Source organism: Amphiprion ocellaris, chromosome 20 (assembly GCF_022539595.1).
Source record: "Amphiprion ocellaris isolate individual 3 ecotype Okinawa chromosome 20, ASM2253959v1, whole genome shotgun sequence".
NCBI classification, from domain to species: Eukaryota; Metazoa; Chordata; class Actinopteri; family Pomacentridae; genus Amphiprion; species Amphiprion ocellaris.
In genome coordinates, this window is record NC_072785.1 from 723,439 (window position 1) to 749,936 (window position 26,498).

The following is a 26,498-nucleotide window of genomic DNA, read 5'->3' on the forward strand; positions in this document are numbered from 1 at the left end:
AGCATCTTAGCGCTTTGCCTTGTTACCTCAAGTACAAAACTTTTTGTTGTGTTATTGTGTATTTTTGTGATGAATAACTTTTATATGTCAGTCTGCCGTGTCTCTGTTGCTTCTATCTGAGTCTCTGCCTTCAACGTAGCAACATACTGAACTGGAAGCTGCGAAGCATAACCTAAGTTCAGCACTGAATCAATTGGTGATCCCAGCACCAGAACAAATGAGCAATATAACACAGACAAGCTATGCCACGTGGATTGTTAAGCACTGACTTGTAAACTGCTGTTTGCAAAGTGTACACTTGATTTTTTTGGCCAACTGAACAAAATGCAGTAACAACAACGACTTCTTTGACTTGATGTCAGTTAGTTTGGCTCCAGTGAGTATGGTGCTGGTGACAGGATCCAGAGTATTCAACCAAATAGGCATTTAGGTTCCATGGTCTGTTAAAATGTGGAAATTAGCATAGAAACTAAACAGCATAATCAGTATTTCAAATCAAGCCTTGCCAACACCTCTGTCACACACAACCCACTAAAAGATCATCACACATTAACTGCTGTACACATCTAGTATCATGAAAATCAAATATGGAAATGTTTATACTGTGAACTTTGAGGGAAACAAAAACACCAACTGCAAACGAAAAGGTAAACTATGAATATTGTCTTTAAAAATAAGTCTAGTAGCCCACAGCATGCACTGACTGACCCAATATTTAAGGTTCAAGGCTACTTTGTTTGTCTCCCTTTGGGAAAAAAATGGCTTTGGATACCAGGAATTTCTGCCCAAACACAAATACACACACACACACACACACACACACACACACACACACACACACACACACACACACACACACACACACACACACACACACACACACACACACACACACACACACACACACACACACACTAAAACAATGATTATAATATATAGGACACATGCAAAAAAAATAGCTTGTGTTAATTTAGCCCTGTTATCACATACACCATCGTTAACTGGAAATTGGTGAACTTGTCTGACGAGGGACGGGTGGTAAAGTGACTGGAACTTTCCAAGATGACAGAAGACAAATGTATGATTGTCAGTTAGTGGGTCAGAGATTTGATGCATGGCCAAACAGTGAGTAAGACAAAAGAGGCTCATTGTGTGGAAAAAAACAAAAGCCTGGCCAGCAATCCAGCTCACAGCTCACCCTGACTCACCCCTGGTTAGGGACTGCAAACAGAGCGAAGAAATGCTAAAGAATGAAACTTCAAAGGTTCTACAAAAACACAGTGTGCCACTGTGAACACAATGATGTATGGCAATGGATAAACAGGTAGACTTTTGGTATGGCAGGTAGCAAACAATAATAATTGCTTAATATCTGACGTGGGTAGCCTAGTAATGCACAATGTGTCACAAAAGACACATTTTAAATTGATTAATCATTTAAGTAAAAGCACCAAACATTCTGTGGTTTTGGTCTGTCTGTGCAGGATTTGCTGATTCTGGACTGTTGCTTGAACAAAACAAGCAAAGACATGCTGAACTTTATAATGTTTTTTTTTCCTTTCTTACATAAAACAACAATTTCATAATGTTTGTTTTCATTTTATAGATTAATAGGTTAATTAAATAAAAGTTAAAAAGCAGATTATTAATGAAAATGATGAGTTGTAGCCTTTAATACAGGTAAAGATGATCAGCAAACAAAAACGGCACACTTGTTGGTGACTTTGCAGATGCCTGCAATGACCAGTAGTCAAACTGTGAATAAAATGTGGCAATAATAGAAAGGGAATTGTTGTTTCTAATTTTTGTCAAATATATCTGACATTTATGTACAGATATTTCCTATTGTCTATAAAAATAATAATGATAACTTTTATTTATAAAGAATTTTTAATTTAAAGAAATCTCAAAATGCTACAAGCATAAAGTAAAAAGAAGCAGTACAAACACTTAAAATTACAATTTTAAAATAGAGTCCTTAAGGTAAGTTAGAAGCCTCTTTAAAAAGGAAGGTCTTCAAGTGTTTTTTAAAGCAGCCACTGTTTGTGGGGTCCAGAGGTGGCTGGGTAGGGAGTTCCATAGACGTGGTCCAGCAGTGCATAAGGCCTGATTTCCCATGGTACGGAGCTTGGTTCTGGGAGGGTGGAGGAGATTCTGATTTGTAGAGCATGTGTTCCGGGTTGAGGTTTGCTGAGTGAGGAGTTCTTTGAGGTATAGTGGCACGTTTCCATAAATGCATTGATGAGTGATGAGAGCGACTTTATAATTTATTCTGGCAGTGATGGGAAGCCAGTGAAGCGTGCAGAGTATTGGGGTGATATGTTCATGTTTTCTGACTCTGAGTCAGATCTTAGCAGCGCTGTTCTAAATCAGCTGGAGCACAGTCTTTGGACTGTGGGAGGAAGCCGAAGTACCCAGTGAGAACCATCACCTGCACAGGCAGAACATTCAAACAGGAAGTGAACCCAGGACCTTCTAGCTGCAAGGCAATGGTGCTAACCACTGCCCCACCGTGCTGCCCCCACCATAAATTAGCAGGGAAATAACAATAATGTACTTATTTATGCTGCTTCAGATCCTCATACATCCCTGGTTATCATCCCCATTTGTAGGCAGGATTCACTTTGGTGACCACAGAGACTATCTCTCCTGTCCCCAGCAACTAGCTGAGGGGAGCTGAGAGGAAACTGAATATCTTGTAATCGTTTGTCCTATAATATTGCCACTGTTCTCTCAGATTGACACTTTACAGCCTGATGAAACTTTAATGCTGCACACAGGCAGATGCACACAACCACATATATTATTCAGAGAGACTGCAACTGCTGTTTATGTACAGTGTGTCTCAGCTGCAGTAGCAAACGCATACAGTGGATATGGTCGGGTAACCTCAACTTCATGATCAAGCCTGTGAAAAAGATTCAGCTACCCTGGAGTTTGAGGTGAAATTTTATTAAAAGAAATTGTTATCTTGTATCTAGGTAGTAAAAGGAAGCTCTGTGAGCAGCACTGCAATAACTAAGCAGGATTACAGTTTTCTCATCTTGTGTGTTTTCTGCTGCTATCACTCCATGATGTGTTTAACAAACCTTTTCTAAATGGAGGTTCATCCATCGGGTGAAGGTCCTCTTCTGAACCACTTCCCTTTCAACTGCAACACAGAGAGATGAGAGAGAGAGAGAAAAAAAAGGATTGAGTCATCAGGAATTTTAAGCCAAAGTACTCAAAGAAGCATGATTAATGACAGTGATTGGACACGTGTGTGTGTGTGTGCGCGCGCGCGCGCACGTGTGTGCGTGTGAAACTTTTTATTTCATTTCTATCAGCATAAGCAGGGTTTGAATATGCTTTATAAATAAACGTAACTTGCCCACAATAGTAATTTAAAGATTGAGCCTCAAGTTTAAATTTTCTGACAAAGTGAAGACAGTGGTCTGTGTTGGAGTGAGGCAGGATGAACTGCATTTAGACCAGGGTTAAATTAACTTATTACATCTACTCAGTTTATATAATGAAGTATTTTTTATGGTGCTTGTCCTATATATATATATATACATATATATATATATATATATATATATATATATATATATATATATATATATATATATATATATATATATATATATATATATATATGTGTGTGTGTGTGTGTGTGTGTGTGTGTGTGTGTATGTGCGTGTGTGTGTGTGTGTGTGTGTGTGTGTGTGTGTGTGTGTGTGTGTGTGTGTGTGTGTGTGCGTACTTTGTGTTTTGCTCTTTGGACTACTTACATGCCTTAACCTAATACTGCAAATAAAACAAGATAATTACTGAGTTGTTGTAAATTGTGCTATAATACATACTGATACTATCTTTCTCATTTCATGAACAGCAAACAATGACAGGCTTCATGATGAGAAAGACATCATGTCCACCACAGCAAGCATCTGTCCTGACTGAGAGCATCCTCAACATGATGCTCACTGACATGAGGCTTCTGTTGATGGTTGAAGACGAAGGCTTCACTACAATCATCTTTTTTACTCTGTCAGTCCAAATCTTCTCTTTCTGAATAAAGCGGCGGAAATTAAAAATGTGTTGTTTTTTTTTATCTGATTCATCGATTAATCGAAAAAATAATCGGCCGATTAATCGATTATTAAAATAATCGTTAGTTGCAGCCCTAGTCATCACTGTGAAACAACTGAGCCGATCGCAGTGATGACCAGCTCAACAAATGGGAAGAAACTTGTCCAAAAAATGACTATAATTATTGCTTGAATGATGCTGAGTGGCACAATATGAGCACACATCAGAATAATAACAGTCACAATAGATCACTCTGACGTGTGCCATACTGGCTGGAGGTATTCCGTAGCAGCCTGATGTCTTTTATTGGCATTTAATAGAGGCAAATACAGTGAACATGACAATGATTTCTGGTGTAGCACTTCCCAAATCAGAGATTGTAGGTTTATCAACATCTGCCCTGCTGCCTTTAGATGGCTGCAATAGGCTGTTCATGCAATATAAAGCAGGGGTGGACAAAATACTGTAAGAATCAAATATCAATGCAGTCTGATTTACAGAGGTTTGTTCAAACACAAACACATAAACAACATTATTTTCTGTAAATATAGATTAGGTGGGAAGTGGATCATTAAAAAGGTTTGCTTACTTTTAAAGCATTATTCTGCCGTTACTGTACACTGGTCAAGGTCAGGAAATTACCAAACTGTGCGAGTGCTGCTTGGGTTGGTCATTACTCCATCACATAAATAGGCACTGAAATTACAATACCACACAATTGCAAAACAATTCCAAGAGTTTAATTTAATGCTGCCACCCCTAGAGCCTACATTGGTCACCACAATCTGGGGTCTGAAACCTTGTTCCAGTTTTGTTTCTGTTTGGAAAAACACTAAGATTCACTCCCTCATACTGAATGTGTAAGGAAAATGTGTATCTCTCTCTGCTTTCTACTGTTAACCGCAATGAAAACATTTAGTTTTCATGCTTTGGGGATGTTCTGTGTATTTTCCAAGCATGCCATACATTTTTTTTAAGTAAAATCTCAGTAAAGAAAGAAATGTACCGTAGTGTCAGAACTTCCACAAAAGTCTGAGTTTGTTGACATGAAAACAATTTTATTTTTCCTCCTACTCTTGTATATCTGTTTTTGTGGTTAACACCACAAGCTTAGTGATGACCTTTCGCTACAGATATTACATAGCTCACTGTATCTGGCTAATTCCAGGAACAAGTTCCAGTTTTATTTGCAAATGCATTGCATGTCAATATCTTCAGTTTATCAACTTAGAAACCCAGCCATATATTAAAGTACGTAGTCTTAAAATAACTACTACTCACTACTCATATAAAATAAATTACCACAGCTTGCAATAAAGTACGTTCATGTGGATAAGCTATAAGGGATCCAAGTGAGTCTGGATAGTGTGACCTAAAATTTCATAAAAGCATCAACCACTGCTGCTTAAGGTGCCGCGTAATCATCACGTCTTTGCTAACACAAACCAGAGCTGTGCTTTGGAATATACACCTGGAAAAATGATGTCAGCTTACAACAGACCTGGGCATCCTACGGCCCGCGGGCCACATCCGGCCCGGCGGATGACCCTGACTGGCGCGTATGAGGTCGTTGGAAAATATTAAAAGTCAATGCAAATATATATCATCACAATACATGCAAGCAATACGCCTGCACTGCTTTTATTTTGAAAGATCTGCTAAGTTAACGTTTTTTCGCAGGTGACCTTAGGCCATAAGGTCACGCGCGACCTTACGTTTTTTTAGCGCGTGCTTTCCATACTTAGCATAAGTTTTATGTACTGATTGGTTTGTTGGTCAGCTTCAGCCCAGGAAGCTAACGCCAAAAAAGAAAGATTGATTCCGAATGCAGAGTTTTAACGATACATGGACTTCCAATTATTTCTTCACTGAAGTTAGAGGTAAAGCTGTGGGCTAGTTTGTGGAGAACAGATCGCGGTGCTCAAGGATTATAATCTGAATCGACATTACGAGACCAAACATGGCGGAGAAGTACAAACATTTGACTGATGCAGAGCGGGGAGGATGTCTGAAGGTTTGCTAGCTAAACTGCTAAAGCAGCAAGGATTTTTTACCAAAGCTCACACATAAAGGGATGTCAGTAAGCCAGTCTCTGATGGAGAGTTTGTCAAAGAAAGTCTGGTGGACTCTGCAGCGCTTATATGTCCAGAGAAAAAAAAGGAGCGTTCGTTAATGTGACCTTTCCAGGCGAACCGTAACGAGGCGGGTGGAGAGCAGCGCAGAAAATCTGGAGCTTCAGCTGCACAACAAAGTGGACGATTTTGACGTTTTCTCCTTGGCTCTGGACGAGAGCTGTGATGTCCGTGACACAGCCCAGTTACTCATCTTTGTACGTGGACTAACAGAAACCTTTGAGATGACGGAGGAGCTGGCAGCTGTGCAGCCAATGAAAGGAACCACGACGGTGAGTAATTTGTTCACTGAGGTAAATACACGCATGAACAAGCTGGGACTAAAATGGGAGAATTTGGTTGGTGTTACAACTGATGGCTGTCCAAATTTGACAGGGAAAAATGTTGGACTTTTGAAACGGATGCAAGATAAAGTGACTGAAATAAACCCAGAACAGAAACTGATACTTTTGCACTGTATTATACATCAGGAGGTGCTGTGTAAGTCAGTGCTAAAAATCAACCACGTGACTGATGTTGTAGCTAAAGTAGTTAACTTCATCAGGGCAAGAGCATTGAATTACAGACAGTTTGTTGTCTTTTTGGAGGAGATGAGAGTGAACATGGTGACCTTGGTTACCAGACAGCTGTCAGATGGATCAGCCTGGACAAGGTGCTTAAACGAGTTTGGGTTCTGAGAGCAGAGATTCAAGAGTTTTGTGAGAAGAAAGGCAGAACATCACAGAGCTCTCAAATGCAGACTGGATATCAGACCTTGCTTTTGCTGTTTATGTGACTGCACTAATGAATGAACTAAATACCAAGCTGCAAGGCAACGACTTCTTTGCACATGAAATGTACAGCCTGGTGACTGCTTTTATGAGAAAGCTGAAGTTTCTCTCAAGCCAGTTGGAGGGCAACATTCTCACCCACATGCCCACACTGAAGGAAGTCACACCATCAAAAATATCTACAACTCAATAGGCAGCAATCATAGTTTTAATGAAAAAACAAAGTCTTTCATTAAATAGTTGTGCTCTGTGTTCCACATTTTCATTGTACCATTGTAATGTTTCATTTACTGTTTTTATTGAGGTGTATATTGAGCAGAGCTGTAAGTGTGGCCCTTAACAACCGTCATAGTTTCTCATGTGGCCCCATATGAAAATTAATTGCCCACCCCTGGCTTACAACATTAGTTTTTCTGCACGAATCAGGCTTCTTTCACGAGTTTTTGAGTAGTTTTATTCTCAAAGTACGACGTGTGTGTTTCCCCACAGTGATTAATTACATAGTTTCTCTCAAAAAGAATGATGATGATCATCTAATATGCAAAAAGGCAGCTTTGTAAAACAGACACCAAAAAAGCATTTGACTACTTTGCGGTGGATCTGTGATCATTATCTCTTAAATTTGAAGAACAGTAGCACAGAAAACTGTGAAAGGGAGTTTTAATATTACTAATCATTTCATAGCAACATGAGAAGAGTTCCACTCAGACAACTGTACACTTCAAGACAGTCCTCACATTTCACCATAATAATTTCCACAGTTATATGAAAGAAGAAGCACATCCCATGGAAAATATTGGCTTTATCAACATAGCTGGATAACTAAACATTTTATTCTTTATGAAAGAGTGCCTACAGGTGAGGGTGATATACTTCTACAAAATCTGCTTCGTTAATCATTTATTCAACAAATATATCATAAGATGTAGTATCCTTCTGTGGAAAACAAATAAATACAGTCTCAAAAGAACTAACTTCTTGCAGACATTTTACATAGGTGTCCAACAATCTCTGACATTGGCTTGTTGAAATTTTTGGCCACTCGTCAATGAAAAACAACCCTGCACTACTTCTTGTAAAGCCATTCCTTGGTGGATTTGTTAGTGTGCTTAGTATCATTATCTTGTCGAAAAAGTCCACTTCTGGTTCAACTTTAACTTTCAGATGAATGGCCTCATATTATCTTTAAGCATTTTTGGATAATGAAGAATTTATAGAGTGCAAGCTATCCAGTACCTGAGGCAGAAAAGCAATCCCAGACCGTAACATTGTGACCACCATACTTCACAGTTTGCATGGCGTTCTTCTTCTGAAAAGCTGTCTTTGGTCTGTAACAAACATATCTACTGCTACTGTGGCAAAACAACTCCAACTTTGACTTATCTTTCCACAGCACATTATTCTACAAGGCCTGGTCGTGCCTTTATGTTCTCTGGGAGGCTGTAGTTTTGCTTTAATCTTCTTGTTGGAGAGCAGTGACTCTTTCCCAGCCTAGATGTCAGATGTTTAAATAAGACAGGTTCTGATCGTGAGTGCCTAATCTGAATTGTACTAATGATGGGTGCATTCCACTTGGAGGAAGTCCTGCTTTTGTGTCTACTAGTTCACTGTCTTAGTTTACTTGGACACTTAATGGAAGTGAGCCAATATTAATAAACCTGTATTTTAACCCCAATGGTCTATTATCAGACTCATGATGGACAGCTACAAAAATAGATTAATTGATGCAACAGAATCAGAAATATTGCCCATGCATTTTTCCTCCGTGTCAAGATGTGGTGCCTATGTTACCCACATTGCCACGGAGAGTCAGTCTGTTTGGGGATTTGGTGTTTTGTGTTAGTAGTATATAATGGAGCCTCTAGCTTCAAGCAAGGTTACAGAAATCTGAAAAACTTTTTCAGACAGTTTAGCATGATGACTGGAAGCAGCTAGTCTGGCCATGTCCAAAATATACTTTCCCATCTGTCATCTTGTTTTTTGTAACAGTCCAGATCTAAAAGCAAAATCAGCGGTCAAAGCCATAAAAACTGAAAATTATCTGAAGTAAGTAGCTAAAAATTGGGATCATATGGCATTTTGCCAGAAAAATGACTTAAATCAATCACCACAACAGTGGGCACATTTTTGTGTGTCACATACTTTTAAGTATTGGTCAAAGACTAGATGCTCATCTTTTGACATATAGCATAGAGGAATACTCCGCAGAGAAGTGATTCAGTTACGACCAGACCTGTCAAGCACCCACAGTATCTTATATCTTCCTTGTTTGGGCAAGCACACAGAGTAAGAGCTAAAGATGATATCACAGCTGTAACAGCCTACCAGCTGAAATCAGTGCTAGCAGAATCCAAATGAAGAAGAAACGAAATGCTGCTGGACATACAACCTCCATTTTTTGTATATGGAAATGAGTTTGCATTGCTGCACTAAGGCCATTTACTGGAACACTTCCTGAGATACAGGTGCATCCAGATCAGAACCATTTTCTCACACACAGTCAAGATAAAGTGACTGTACTTGCAGTCACACTAGTGATAACCAGAAATCACGATGTTCAGAAAAAACACAGTTTATGCTCAGTTAAAGAACATAGAATAGTATTTTTTGTCCCCTCTCATCATGTCTGAGTTAAGCTCATTTCAGATGGGTCTCTTCTGAATTTGACTGCTCTGGTTGGTCTCATTTGCCTGCTATGCAAACCGAGGAGATTCAGTGTACTGAATCCACATTTCTTTTGACTGCAGTATAACTGATGTGTTTAGTGTATCAACTTAAATTACATGTATGGGAGTCAGGAAGGCAGAGGGGAGGACAAAGATGGAATAAGAAAATACAATGAGATGGCAATTAGCTCAATGGAGGAGACAAATTAACACATTTCTATAAAAGACTAAACAGGCAAAGAGGTTCTTTTGTGGGATTTTGTGAGATCAGTGTCTGTTCTGTGAGTAAACATACACCCTCAATGCAATATCAGAGAGAACTATGCTTCTAAGAGAAATCATAATGATGCTACAGCATGCACCTTATTTAGTGCAGCATATTCAGGCTTTATTTACATTGACTAACAATACTTAGTACAATTGTGTATACCGACTATAAGCAGGTAAAAGAGCTGGCTACCCGTGCTTCCTGTCTACCTGGTTAAGAAATAGGATCAGATTCATTCAGTGAAGCAAAGCCAGACACATGCTGGGTAAACACAATGGCAGCCTATGGCAACCACAGCTTCAGTAAACAATGCAACAATTGCCAGAGTAACCACCCACTGTTCACAACTTTACTACACAATCACCTTTTTTCATCACAAGACACTAATTTAAGCACTGAGTTTTTTGCCTACCTTCGCTTTCAGTTGCTTGTTGCTGTAGGGGGTTGGAGCCAAAACCATGACAGCAGCTAGAGGGGCATGACTGGTCCTTTTAACTGCCTTTAACTGTGGAAGCGTTGACACTATGAAGCCCCACCCACCCTAATGTATGCTCAGCCGTCCTCTTACAGGCCAATACATTTTCTTAATTTTTCCTAAAATTTAATGTACACTAAAATTTCATCCAAATCCATTGGTCCATTTTTGAGTAATGTTGCGAACAGGCAAGCAGACAAACCAACGTCGTTGGTCACATAACTCTGCTGTGTTAACTGGTGGGGTAATTATTATAAGTGCAAGCAGTGATGTGGGCAGGCACTAACAGGAAACATGAATTACACATTCTCTTGTTGCAACACGCCCTGTGGTCAAATTATGTCCCTTTTTTGACCCACTGTAAACCAGTCTGTAAAGAATCTGAAAACCAAGTTTGGTGTCAAAACATGAAGCAGTTGCTGAGATGTGTCCTCATTTTCTATTTGGCAGGACACCGCCCATTTCAGTTAGCTCTGAATATAAACATTGTTGATAGTTAAAAATTAACATAAGTTTTGTGAGGCTTGTTCTGAAGATTATCTGTGCCAATTTTGGTTAAGAAAAATAACAGGTCAGATTTTTAAATGTTTTTCTTAAAATCCAATATGATAGAACATTTAAGGATTTAATTATTCTGGAAATCGGCATCATAGGGTGCTTTGAGCTAAGCTTGACTGAAAGATGAAGACGTATATGATAAGGTAGAAACAACGAATGCCTGCACAGCGACGCTGCTTTGCCCCCCATAAGATGTGTGAGCATCACATTAGCTGCTTTGTAGTAATTAACCAGAGTGGGACACTGAAATGTCAGGAAAAGCTTTGTGGAATTTGTTGTTGACAGGTTTTTTTAATTTAAACATTTGGAAAATAAGTTTACATTTAAATTAATCTTGTCAAATCTAATACTTACTGTATAATGCTTATTAAATACATTCTCTTTAACCTGTAGCATAGCTTCCATGTGAATCTGCTTTGTATGATTCCCGGCTTTTACTTCTGATTTTAGCTCACCGTCATGACATGGAAGAAGAGGCCACCCTTTCTCATGTTGCAGTGTTTAACTGAGGGTGAATTATCTCTGATCTCTGTCTTCTGGGGTGCCAGTTAGAGTCATGAAGACACCTTCCACACTGCTAAAACTGTAAGAAGGAATGCCTGTAGATGTTCTGGATCCACCAACGCAAATCCCAATCTCCCAATCCCAGAGATGAAAGACGGTGATAGATGTTCCCTGAGAAACTCCTTTCTGTTAATGATTATGCCTGTTTTGTATTTTAGGACCTATGTGTCGCTATGTGTCATAATCAGACAGGGACTATAGTGGCAAGTTTGTGTCAGAATGTAACCCAAGTTAACAGCTAGAAAATAAAAAATACCAGAAGAGCTCTGTTGTTAAAATATTCATCCAGCGGCTATGACAGGGGTTTCCCTTTAGACTGCAGTGCAGCATCATCCAGAGGTATTATATAACAACAGAGAGAGTTCACAGAGAGGCTCTTGAACGAATTATGTGTAAGGCTGTAAGAAAAGAGGAGTACATGTTTGTAGTTGTTATTTACCACCACTGTCTGCATGATAACAAATAAAAACTAAAATAATCGTTAACGTTAAGGAAGGGGAAGGAAGAGAGTTTCATATTGAGTTTCACACACAGAAATAGCTTCTACACATGCAGCCGCTGAATTCTTCAGCAATAATGCGTACTGAGCCGAAAGGTCTGTACCAAATGCATTTATCATTACAACCTCCTGAACATCAACCATCTTTCTCCAGAATCACAGACTCCACCTTAAAAATAAGCACATTGTCAGTGTTTGCTATGAAATACGGCCAGCCCACACTTACGTCATGTTGGGACACCTGAGCCAGTTCTGTTCACTAATAAAAAGAAAACACTTTTGTCCAAAAAAAAAAACAGTCCAACAGAACTAAAACAATAAAGGATCTCTTGCGGTCTCTGAATGTTTAATCTTTTTTACATGTCACAGTACAAACAAGGCCCTGATATCTTTGAATTTATCATTTTCAATGCAGGCCTAATTAACAGACAGACTTGCTGTCTCAGGCCAGCAAGACCCTGTTCCACCTCTTCCCCATAGGCCTGAAATTGGTGGCCTGGCCCCTGAGAGGGACATGCTCCTTGCCTTAGGCTTGTCGGAAACCTGTGATGAGGACTATGCAGGAAGCTCGAGCACCATCCACCAGGGCTGAATATTCATACCGTTGGGGGGGTTTCACTGCTTGGTGTGGAGCACGGAAGGTGGCCCATACTTGACCACAGCCCAGGAAATCCTGCTACTCTTGCAGTCCCAGCTTGAGGCAGGGAAGTCTCCCGTCACTATGCGAGGTATGGTGGCAGCAATCAAAGCTGTTCATATTGGTGAATGTGCACTTAGTGAGGACAGATGTTCCATGATTTCACGTGCCCAGAGGCTTGCAATACGCAGAACAGAACCTTTGGTCCTCCCATGGGACTTGAGTGCAGTCTTTAATGCATTTTATCATCCCCCCTTTGATTCTCCTGGGGTGGTGGAGTTGAAATGGCTGTCCCATAAGACTGCTTTTCTGCTGGCAATAACCTCCAGCAAGAGTAAGCAAGTTACACACACTTTCGGTTTACAGTGATGCCTGCAGGTCTTTGCCAGAAGGGTTGGGTGTAAATCTCCATCCCAATCTGGCATTCCTCCTTAAGGTTTTGTTGAGTTCCACCTGTCCCAGTCTATCTATCAAGCGGTGACTGCTCGCTATCTCCAACGAGGACCAGGGGGACTAGCGTCAGTCTACACTGTACCCGGTCAGGGTTTTGGCAGAGTACACCCAGCACACATGGACTGTTCGGATGACTGATCAGCTGTTCGTCTCCTTTGACTCCAGCAATTTGAGCAAGCCCTTGTTAAAATCTAGAGTGTCCTGCTGGGTCACAGTTCAGCAGACATATGTGCTCTCAGGGATGCCTGACTCATACAGGGTTAGGACACACTCGACTCATGGTATGGCTACCTCATGGGACTTGAGGCAGGGAGCCTCTCTGAGGCGTCTTGCAGGGCTTCATCGTGGGTGATGTAAAGAGTGTACCTTTGTAAATAGTTTGTCACATATCAGTGTATTGGGTTTATGGGCTGCACCATCTCCTCCCATCTTAAAGAGATAACCCATACAGTAAATATGAAATATGTAACTGGGTAGAGAGTTAGTCTTGAGACAATAGAGAATGTACAGTTACATTGTAACCTTGGTTCTTTGAGTGGAGAGTAGGGCTGGGCGATAAATTGATTTTATCGATTAATTCGACTTTGTACTTGATGTCGATTTGTTTTAATGAAAATTGATTTTCTCATCAACATCCGCCACCAACTCCTTCCCGCTGGGCTCCCGTAGTTCAGAGTGCGCCTCCCTCCCCCCAACGCTTGATACACAAACAACATGGCGGCGAGCGGTGCAGATCTAAAGGTGCGTGTCCACTAGATGCTATTTTCCCGCACAGCAACGTACCGCATCTGAAAATCACACGGACGGCAGGCGGCCACTAGCGGACCACAACATGGTCACATGACAGCACTGACCAACAGCAGGCCGCTACGTGGTCACATGACCAAGCTTTCAGCTGGACAGTCCTGCAGACAAGTCGGATAAACACAGCAGCTCGGCCGCAAATTTTCCCTTTTATTTCAAGAAACATGTCAGCGAAAAGTATTTCTGAAAGCATTTGAGGCGAGAAATAATCTGTGCAGCAGCTGAATCTGTCCTTGTTTTAGGTCGCTGACGCCTAGTTTAGAAGTTTGAGGACAGTTTCACGATGTGTGGTATCTCAGCACGCTGCATCCAATTTGCATAAAGTAGAAGTCCAGTCTACTTTATGCAAATGAGCTGCAGCCCTCTCCAGGTAAACACACTGGATCGCAGCTGGAAATGCGCTGCATGTGGCATGCTGGTCCGGTTGCAGTGCGTTTCCAGCTGCGATCCGGTGTGTTTACCTGGAGAGGGCTGCAGCTTATTTGCATAAAGTAGACTGGACTTCGGCGTGCAGAGATTAGGTAGGGGGTTAAAAAAAATCGAATAAATCGTGAATCGGGATTTTTTGTGAAAAAATCTGAGATTTTTTTTTGAGGCCATATCGCCCAGCCCTAGTGGAGAGACTAATCTCTCCAGCTCTTTGGCAGCTCAGAGACTTATTTCGATCAAAACTATCAGCATAAGTGATTTATAGGTACCCTGTGGGGCATGCCAGCATGTCTTAAAGAAGTATTCACGTACCCTGACAAGCAGGGGGGTCATTGACCATACATGTGAAACATGTAACTGGGTTGAGAGATAGTCTCTCCACTCAAAGAACCAAGGTTACAATGTAACCATACATTCCTCTTCAGTGACCCATCCGGTCAACAGTGCCTAGTGGAAAAAATAGTAGTTTTTAATATCCATAATTAACCTTGTGAGCTTGAAAGAAAAATACATATTTGGCCATATAACATATAGCCATATTTGTCATTGCCCTAACATTTTCTTTTATGTATAGAATACCCTACACCTGAATGGTTGTTGCCCTTGTCAATGTTATCTGTTTCACTTGTTTGAGAAGTCAAAATGTGTGCTGTGAGAACCCCTTATCACCTTATGAGGAACATTGACATTCAAACCCAATTTCGTTAAACTCCAAATACTAGTTTTAAAGATGCTTTCTTCTACACCACAAGGACAGACAGACAGATCAGCTGACTGACAGTGCAAGAATAGATTATAGTGAATGTGTGACAAGGATTACATAACCTGACTGCAAAAGCACTAAACTTACAGAAGAACAGAGCAAACAAACAGCAAAGGCTTCAGTAGCACTGGCAGCTAATCAATCGTTTATAGGAGAGCCATCCAAACTGTTTTCTCTCTCTCCAGTGTTCATTCACAACTGTGGAAAGAAACAAATTGTACGTAGAAGATGCACAATTAAGTGGGACACTTAACAAAAAAGCTTTTTTTGAAACAACTACAACCTCATACAACCTCAGATCATTTTTGTATTGTCACTGATGATGGCACATGACTTACATCATGTCACCATTCAAAAAGTTGTCTTTAAACATAAACAAAAACTATTTGAAAAGTATTTTAGTAGTTCATGTCTGCAGGTGATTTAAGTTCAAGGACAACTGCAAGATAAGATGTTTAGCCATCACCATGCACTAAGAGAAGCCTATCTCTTGGATAGAGTTAATAAGTAAAGGAACAAGAGGAGAACACTCCATAAACATACAACCAAACAGATGTATAAAGGTCAAGTCACATTTGCTCTTTGTATGCAAACAGTTAACCCGGTCTGTTACTTTTGTGTTTAAATTAGAAACTTAGGTAATGAGCAGGTACAGCTTCCAAGGTGTGTTTTTGGAAAGACACTGACTTTCTACATTTCCTATTGAACTCCTGGATTGTATCACAACTTGTTTGTTATTTAAAGAAAAAATTTCTAACTGTTTGAGTTTTATTAGGGACCATATGTAGATTCATCATACCTTGTATACTGTCTCTGTGACACATTTTTTTATTATTATATCTTTATGTTGTACTTTTTGTAATGCTTGTGCTTCTCAACATGTGTAAACATCTTGTAGCTTATGTTCTGACTTGATGGATGTAATGTTTTGTTTCATTTCTACAACAAAAATAAGCCTTAAATTACATAAACATCATAAGGCAATGTTAACTGACAATTTGACAGTCTAACAATACTACATGACTAAACAAAGAATGATTTATTTCTGTGAAGTTATGTGCTGCAACATATCCATCATTGACTCGACAAGTGCATATCAGTTATGTCTCCCCAAATATCAGAGTAACCACAATCGTTCTTTCTCTGAAACTCTTTGTGATGACAGGACAACAGAAACATCTCTCACTACAGTCTAGTCAGCATGTTTGTGTAATCAGTGGTCAATGGCCGGAGGAAAATGCTGGTCCTTGTGTCATTGCCCTTATTACCACGTCACTGCTTAAATTTATGTGCCTTGTGTTACAATCAATATTTTCAAAGCACTTAGGAATAGAGAGTCTATTATCATCAACCCCGTGATGCCTTTTCAAATACTCAAGCATTGAACAATTTTATGAGTACTACTAGTATCCAAAGTAGTTCAGAATCTATAAAGTAAACTGCTTTGCACATAAACATTTCCTTTCCATTGTTTAGAGGATCACGAGAAGGCCTAGATTAAAGGACAAATATGCTTTGCACAAATAAGCTAACGGTTTAATATTAGGTAAAAGCTTTTGTAGCCACAATGACAGCACAGCAATCTCTAAGAGTAGGTTTGAAAAGACAATAATGTAATGATTTACTGCACTCCCTTAGCGTGAGTGGACTGAAAGTCAATACTAGTATTTACAGTGCTTTACTTCTGCTGCAGAAACACATGGTGGGACATCTCCAGTGCAGTGTCAAAGACATATTTATATATTAGGTAATGCGCCTCGTCATGATCTCTTTATAAATTGTGTATGCTGACATTCTGTGTGCATTTATTAAGAAGTTTCCGCAATAATGACTACGACTTTTAATAGAATGATAGCGATACATACCAAAGATAAACACTTTAGCAACAGCAATAATAGGGACCAGGAGTTGCCCTTGTAAGTTGGGTTTTGTGGGTTAAAACATTCACAACCCTGTGTCCCACTCAACATCCCCCTAAGCAACATACTCTTGGCAGCCTGCTCTGAGGACTTATTCACTTGATGTGAGTGCACATAAAGGCTGTTGTGAGGTCTCTATCCGGTGATACCCGGTCCAGCCCGCCACTCGGAACCTTAACCTCAGCACCATGCAGCAGCTTTTTCTAGGTCAACTCCATGCACCTTTAGTTATTTGTTTGCATTTATTATTGTGTTGATAATAATATGACTTCTAAGAGTTATAAAGGGGCAGCCGGGCTAAACTGGTAGAGAGCATTGTCCATTGATCGCAACGTTGGCGGTTCGATCCCCGTCCCTCCGCATGCCGAAGTGTCCTTGGGCAAGACACTGAACCTGAAGTTGCTCCTGATGGCAGCACCTTGTATGACAGGTCTGTTGCCATTGGTGAGTTTATTTACTTTCTCCTACCACTGTACATGTACAAAGTTGTACTTAATATTGTAATTGCCGAAATAATGACACTTGAAAGGGCATGTGCTCTTTTTAACCTTAAGATGAGACTCAAGAGGGGTAACAGTGTAGTCAAAAACATCACTAGGATGTGATACGAAAAGGAAATAACGGAGTATTGGTTAGTTCACACTTTACAACTCAATGGGTCCTGTCAAATATTAAGTGCTTGTATCACTAATGGTTCAAAGCTAGACAAACTGGACTTAAAATGGTGAAAAGGGGGAATATTGTCCTATATGTGTACCACAGCAAGTGAACTGCACATGTCCTGATGCCAGCAGTCAGCTGTCATTTACTGGATGCCCTGAGAAACAGTTGAACTTGCCAACAAAATACTTTGACACCATTTGTACATATGTGTCTAAAAAACATTTTATCCTTTTTAGAAAAATGGATGAAAATGTGCACAATAGGACTATTGTAAGTACACCACTCAAGCATTACATTATGACCACCTGCCTACTATTATATGGTTCCCTTTATGCTACTAAAATGCCTCTGATCCAGTGGTTCATGAACATAGGACCTCTGGGATGTCTTGTGGCACCGGGATGGCGGCAGTGAATTCTGTGGGCCCTGTGGTTTTCAGGGGGGACCTCCCTAGATCAGGCTTATCCTGGCACACCCCATAGATGCTCAAAAAGAACCCAGGTGAACACTTCAGCTATGTCGTGTTCCCTGGGCCACGCCTGAGCATTTTGTTGATGCGTCGGGGTGCATTGTCCTGCTGAGGCTGGTAAGTGGCATCAAGGACTGGGGGTGGGGAGGCAGGGGGTTGCTTGACCTACAATGTTTAGGTGGGTGGTACATGTCAAACATCCACATGAATGTCAGGACTCAAGGTTTCCCAGCAGGTCGTTGTATTATAACAAGATGATGAACGTTATTCACTTCACCTAAGACCTGCCACCAGTCATAATGTTGTGGCTGATCGGTGTATAGTCATGAACAAAAGATCGTGTATTTAATGGCAGACTTAAGTTTCCAATGACAGCTATACCTCAGAATTTTCTAAGATGGAATCATTGCATCTGTCACAAAAAACGGTCATGTATTTAGTTTTTTATAGACTTATTATAGATCTTCTTGAAATGTGACAAAATCTGTAGGATCAAAAACAAATACATAGAGAATCTTGAATTATCAGTTGAAATTATATAGAAAGTTGTGTTAAACTTTTTTGTAGCATGGCCTCCAACTTCACATGTGATTATGAATGACTACAGCTGCTGACTCCTCTGAGCCAATTTAAACAGGACCCATTTAATACGCTCATAAGACTCACCTACAAACATGACAGTGGGACAGTTTGAGAAGCTCAGCATAGATTGTAAAAAGCAAATCATTGACTTAAACAAGTCAAGAAAGCCAGTTGGAGATATTTCAAAGCAGCTACAGATAAAATCATCTGTGCAAGCAATTGTTACGAAGTATAAACTGCATGGTACAGTTGTGTCACTGCCACAATCAGGAAGAAAACACCAACTGTCACCTGTTGCTGAGAGACAGTTGGTCAGGATGGTCAAGAGTCAACAAAGAATAAACAAATAGCAAATTGCAAAGAATTGTAAGCTGCTGAAGCACAGATGCCACAGTCCACAGTCAAGTAGACACAGCCAGAAAGTTGGGTCTTGGACACAGTTGGGTGTTCCAAAAAGACAATGACCCCAAACACACATTAAAAGTGGTAAATCAGGCTAGAATTAAGGTTTTAGACGGGCTTCCCAAAAGTCCTGACTTGAACCTCATCAAGAACCTGTGGACTGTGATGAAGACACTCGTCTCTATCAGAAAGCCAACAAATTTGTTTGAACTAATCCAAGAGGAGTTGTCAAAGATACCACCAGATGATTGTAGACGGCTACTAAAAGTGCCTATTTGAGGTAAAAATGGCATTTTACCAAATATTAGCTTTGCTATATGTATATTTTTGACCAAGCAGATTTTGTCATATTTCCAGAAGACCTGTAATAAATCTATGAAAGAACCACAGTGCATCATTGTTATTGTGACAAAGATGCATTTCTTTCAATAATTCCATCATACAAATTCAGAGTTATAGGAGTCATTAGAAACACTAGACTGCCATTATATGTGTGGTCTTTGCTAGTGTATGGAAACTTTTGTTCACAACTGAGTCATCTCAGGTGGGGGCTATTTGCTTATCTCTATGTCCCCATCAATCTTTGCCAAAATTCAGATTTCTTAGTTCAAGTGAAAATCCCTCAGATCAACTTCACATTTATGAGTTTCTAGTTAACAGTAAATAAACTAAATTTGAAGCGTCTTTGTATCCTCAAAAGAGTACCAACCAAAGATCTTTTGACTGCTGAGCTCGTTAAACCTGATTTCAGTCACGAAAAGACAAAGTGATAATGGATTCTTCATCCCTAAGATTAAATCAGAGTGAGTGCCTTTGAGAAAGCTGCTGTGTGTAATGTTTAACTAACTGAACTGAGAGCTGAACACAATTCCCACTGGCTAATGTCATCAAACACCTTCCACATTCCAGCAGACTGTGCAAACCAGAGCTTCCTAAAGGGAAAATCAGGAAAGATTCCACTGATAAGCTTACACAACAGACAAGGATAATTCGGCTTCATGACCCAACACTAGTTCAAAAGGCAGGATGGATATGGCAAAAAAAACAAATTTTCCAGGTGCTTAATGGGAAAATGAACATTTTCCGCATAAAACCGTTTCTGACTGCGAGGAGAAAACAAAGTGAAATACCAAGAGAAACAGCCATAACAGCTCAGGTTGAATCAGTGGAATATTGAAAAACAATCCCTGGTGGGTGGGTGTTTTTCTGTAGCACTTATACCTGCCTAGTGAACACCCCGGGGGCTGCAGGTCAACCTGAGAGCATCGTCTCTTAGAAACATTGCTTGGTGAGGCACATCATCATTGCCATTAACCCTTTGTAGGCTGCTCTGCTTCGGTGTGTGTGTTAGTACAGGGACACGTCTCAAGCTCAGTGCAACCACCTGCATCTCATAAAAACCAGTGTTCTAGACCAATCACAGACTGCAAGCAAAGAATGAGCTCACCCAAGCTTACATCACCCACTGCTGGAAGTTCATCTGACAATATAATCACTGACCTTTTAAAAAGAGCTGAGGTATTTTTAGAGGAGGAATTGAGCGTGGCTTTTTTAAAAAGGAGCACTTTACAGACTTTGTTTCTGAGGCTTTACAATGCAGTGACTGCAATTACTTGGTAAACAAACTAGGACAGAGTTGAACTTGCGTTGGACACAGTTTTATACCAGGCTTGGCTACTATAAGGCTCTGTTATCAGGTCTACTCAAAAACGCTATAAAGCTACAACTGATTAAGAACTCTGGAGCCAATTGCTTACTGGGCCCCAAGGTGAGAACACATTTCACAGGTTTTAAAGTCCTTACACTGGTTGCCTATCAGTGGTTGGATGAATTTAAAAGTGCTTTTACTTGTTTTTATTTTTTTGTTTGTCTTGCTCCCGCAGATGTGTCCCACATGCTTTTAGCATATGAACCAGCACAATCTCTCAGGTCCTCTGGCACGAGGCTGTTAGAAGTTTCAAAGTGCAGGATTAAAATCTTTGGCTTGGCAGTATTTAGCTTTTACGATCTGAGCTGCTGAAACACTTTGCCTGACCTGAGAAATCTTTAATTGTGAACTTAAAACCTCCCTTCTCAACATGGCTTTTGATTAAGTGTTGTTTTGTGACATTGTATTTTTATTTTATTGTTTTTATGTAGCAATTTTTTTTCCTTTTAATCTATTTCAAGTGGTTTGTATTCTTGCTTTGACCTAACTGTACATTATTATTGCTATTGTAGCATTTATATGTATTTTACAATGTATATAGTGTTATGTAAATACTTATTAGCAGCACTGAGAGTGTACAAACACAATTAGAGCTGTCCCGTGCAGACTCTAAGGCTCTGTATCAAGCTCCATATGGACATATTTTAACAGATCTGAATCAGCTAAAGTTTGGGGTCAGACAACTCTGACCCCAAACTGGGGTTATTGGTATACAGTAAAAAGAGCACTTTGAGGAGCTCCTAAAGGAGGCAAAGTCTGAAGATTCAGGGGACACATCGTCCATGTCCTTGGCACAAACCACTGAGGTAGTTATGAAGCTCAAGCCATCAGGTGTGGACAAGATTTGCACTGACATGTTGAAGGCTCTGGACACTGTAGGCTTTCATGGCTGACACGTGTCTTCAGTGTCACATGTTGGTTAGGGACAGTGGCTGTGGAGTGCCAGACCATTGTGATGGTTCCCATTTTCAAAAAGGGGGGATCAGAGTGAGTGTGCCAATTAATCAGCTATCAAACTGCTCAGGATCCCCAGTAAATTGTGCTCCAGAGGCTCCAGCCGACTGCTAAAATTTGGATTCAAGAGGAGTAGTTGTTGAGGAAGGTCACATCCATTAGGTTATCCAGTCCACATGGGTTTTGTGGACTGGCAGAAAGCCTATGACCACGTTCCCTGGGGAACCCTGCAGGGGTATTTTAGGAGTACGTGGTACCAGGCCATTTTTACAAGCTAATCAGTCCTCGTAAAGCCAAAGTGTTCATATTCTCGGTTTCTGGCAGGTGTTGGATTCCTCTAGGGTGGCCCCTTGTCTTTGATCCTGTTTGTGACAACAATAGAAAGGATAGCTTGCAGGAAATTCCAATATCCTAATCTGTTTGTTGTTATTATAAGCAATTGTATGTTTGCTAATGGAGCTTGTTCACTGTCCAGTTCTGCACAACTTTGACAGATAATTTATGTGTACAGTGTGTGTATGTTTGTTATATAGTTTCCTACATTGAAGTCCTCTGAATGAAAGTGTCCATCAAGACATAAATCAAATACAGCCACTGTGTTGGATAAAAGCATGTAGGAGCTTGCAATTGTTTGTCACATTTATGTAACTTGGCAGATTTGCTTGCTGTTTTGCATTTCAGATAATTATGCTGCTCTACCTGCAGAGAACTGAAAGAAAAGCCTGTGTGTCTTTTTTGTACTTTTTATCAATACAAAAGTCTTAGTAAATTCTTAAAAGATTCTGTTCATGATTGCATAATTAATTTATGCTGATAATAATTGAGCTGTCTGATGGAAGGAGACCAAACATATGTCAGTGTTCTCAGTTAAAGTAAAAAGAGTTGTAAGCTCATGTTTCTTAGAAGCAAAGAAAAGAGAATAAGGATACTGTCACCAGAATCTCTGCAGCATCGTCTCCTCTGGGGCCTCTTTGCCTTATTGTGGGATGACGCCACCAATCTTTAATCACCTCCTCCACAGAAACCAGGTGCTTATTCATCTTCAGCTTGTTCATCACGTGGCCTGTCAGCCCGCACTTCAACACACCTACACTATGCACTGAGACTGAGTTTGTCATTCTTCCATTTCAGTTTGTCACTTGCTTGAAGAGAAGGACATAGTCTTTGTTGTATATTATACAAAGTATATACTATAATATACAACACAGTTGCAGATTAAATGCTTTTGTTACCTTGGAATCTGCAGGTTTCATCATACGTTCAAAAACGTATATATATACTTGATTGAGGCAGCACATACATAAGTCATCCTTAACTACTAATAGCAGACATCTACCTAACATTACATATACTAGCTGATAAAGAAAAAAAGATGACAAGTCTGAATGTTAGCGGCCTATGTACATTATTATATTCTAGTATGGTGTTTGGCACTCAGTATGCAAAATGTTTAAAAAAAAGTTCAATATATGAAAAATAAAGTGTATATTTCCTTACACAGAGAGTAAGATGTTCATCATGCATTCTTTACTGAACACACAACGTGTTCTGAACATAAATGCTAACACCAACATGACAATGTTGGCAAAATTTACCCAAAGTCCTCATGCAAAGTTTGCTGTAATGGGGTGTTCATTAGTCTTCTGGTATATGGTGGGCTTACCAACACAGAGCGTGAGTCTGTGAAGGTAAACCGACCCAGAGCATTTACAGAGTAAAACATTTTATGCAGTTGGTCAGACAGCTGGAAGGGGACAGCATCTACAATGCCTACAAAAAGTATTCACACCAACTGGATGTTTCACCCTTTTGTTGCTTTTATACATGAAATCATGGTCAATAAAATTTGGCTTTTTTGACAAGAATTGTCAGAAAAAAACTCTTTAATATCAAAGTGAAAGCAGATTTTTACAAAATCATGTCAAGTGATTCAAAATATATAAGGTAAAGCCCTGCAACAGACTGGTGACTTGTCCAGGGTGTCCCCTGCCTTCACCTGAGTCAGCTGGGATAGACTCCAGCCCCCCCCCATGACCCTAATGAGGATTAAGCAGTGTATAGATAATGGATGGATCGATCGATGAAGTAAATGATTGCATAAATATTCACCCCTTTTAAAGGGAATGACCTAATTCAACAGAGGTCCAGCTAGTTGATGCAAGCAGTGTCACAATTAGTGAAATGGAGATCATCCGAGTTTAGTTGATGTGTGTCAAGTGATTGTAGTATAAAACACTTGTATCTGGAAGGTCCAGTCTATGGTTCATCAGTATTCCTGCTACAGTTGCAACATGAAGACAAAGGAACACTCCAAGCAACTCAGAGAAAAGGTCTGAGTTTGAAAAAAGTTTGAAAAAAGCTCAGATGAAATCTCACCTGGAATTTACCCAAAAGCATGTGAGAGACTCCAAGGTCAATTAGAAGATGGTTCTTTGGTCTGAATGGGACAAAAATTGAACTTTTTGGCCATCAGACTAGATGTTATGTTTAGTGAACACCAAACACTGCACATCACAACAAACACATCATTGCCACGTGAAGCATGGTGGTGGCAGCATCATGATGTGGGGATGCTTTTCAGCAGCAGGCCCTGGAAGGCTTGTAAAGGTGGAGGGAAACATGAACACTGAAAAATATCACCAAATCCTGGAGGATAATCTGACTCAGTCTGTAAGAGACCTATGACTTGGGAGAACATTTATTTTCCAGCAAGACAACGACCCCAAGCAGTGTTTTGTGTATTGCAATGTTTTTTGAAACTCCTGTTTGAAAGGTGAAGCAGAATTAAAGCTTACTATTGATATTTATTTTTATTATTATTTTATTATTTTATTATTATTATTATTATTATTATTATTATTATTATTATTATTATTATTATTATTATTATTATTATTATTATTATTATTTCACAAATGCAATTCATTCTTTTCAAATTGCTAAATGTAATCCCGATTAAATATTGCTTCTGTGCAGCTCACACAGACTTTGTTAAGTTGGTTAAGTAGGTGCATAGGGGCAGGGGCTGATGCTAACCTTTACTATATTTTGCACATGGGTGGGTTATCAGCATGTTGCCAAATCATAATTAAAATAAAGAAACATTATCTTTTAGCCAATTTTATTATTACACCATCAATATATTCACATTACTAATGTATAAAGGAGGATTTAAATGTTGGCAGTTATTCCACTCACAGGTGAAATAAGATAGTCCTTTATTGCTCCCCAGGTCAGGGGAAATTCCCAGTGTTACAGCAGCAAAAATCTTTCAGAGTAGCACTAACCATATGTACAGTAAGGATAATAATTATAATAACAATAATATATACAATATATATAAGAATGAGGAATGAAAAATGAATGAATACCGTATTTTTACTCTATTAGTGACATTAGCATAAAGTGGCTTGTGTAATAAAACTGTAGAAGTGCAGAAAATACCAGCAGTGCAAGGAATTATTGTGCAGATTTTACCATGATTTAAGATTATATGATATAGTCCAGTTTATGTTAACATCAGCCAGTGATGATGATGTTGTAAAGTCTTATAGCAGATGGGATGAAGGACCTGCGAAATACACTTTTTCCTAATCTGGAGCAGTGAAGTGGTTTGAATATCCATACCAGTTCCACTAACCTGCTTAAGCAATACAGTAATTCATTACATGCTTAAGGAAACAGCTTTTTATTTTTAAAGATGCATTACTGTCAGTATCCTCACATGACAACAGTGTAACACACTGGAGTTTCCAGCGGTGCTTTGTAATGGAGGCAGTCACCGAATACCAATAATGCTGTCTTTGTTTTTGTCACATTGCTGTTGATGTCCTGTCTGGACTGACAGGCTGCAGGTCTAGAATGTAAAACTAAGTCTCTGGTCAGTAGTGACAGAAGATTATAAAGTTCTATTGTCCTTTACTTGTTTTTAAGACTAACATGGCATACACAACATTGCTTGATAATAAATCAGCTACGTAACAAATCATTTACCCGCAGCTTAAAACTATGGCTGTGTGGCAGCTCATCTGACGTAAATGTAGTCTGAATGCCGCCTACTGTAGCACAAACTACCCCAAAGACAGTTATAAGTGCTGTGGCATGTGTTTACATATCTGGATGTCCCTAGATAGATTTTTTTGGATGTCATGGTATTGCAATTTGGAGGATAGAGTCATAAAATATTGCAGATGCACAGCAAAAATCAACATAAAGGAAAGGAAAAAGGAAAATAAAGGAAAAATGAGGGAATCAACTGAAGAGAACAGATCTATGTTGTCGTTGCTGAACTCCAGAATACTCACAGCAGTTTGTGGACACTGAGTCACTGTATCATCCACCGTGCTCTTGGATGTAGGGGGACTGGGCGGAAGCTCAAGAATGCCAGTCCCTTCAATGTGAGCAGCGGAGGCTGTTTCCTTCTCTGTGTCTGTACTGTCATGCTGTTTGCAGATTTCACACAGTGGAGAGTCAATAGAGTGCTGTAAGGAAAGGCCTCTTTGTTTAGCTCCTCTCAACTCTGTAGTGTGCTGATCAGCACTGTGGTCTCTGCCGAATCCTTCACATACATTTTTGCTTCTCAGGAGGGATGCAGATCCGCCGTCTCTACTGCACAGGTCTGGACACAGACAATAATAGATGGTGGCTGCACACACCTTTCAGATAACAGAGCAACGTGTGTCTGCAGACAAGAGATTCACTGGAGAGGCAGC

The 26,498-nt window shown here is 39.8% G+C and overlaps 1 protein-coding gene across 1 annotated transcript in view; it reads right to left on the reverse strand.

Moving 5' to 3' along the window:
• clmna (calmin a) overlaps nucleotides 1-26,498 on the reverse strand; it is a 51,290-nt gene that overhangs the window by 15,683 nt on the left and 9,109 nt on the right. Inside the window, exon 2 of the mRNA XM_055006138.1 lies at nucleotides 3,090-3,151. Within this exon, the coding sequence (XP_054862113.1) occupies nucleotides 3,090-3,151 (62 nt within the window). The remainder of the gene's footprint in view (nucleotides 1-3,089; nucleotides 3,152-26,498) is intronic.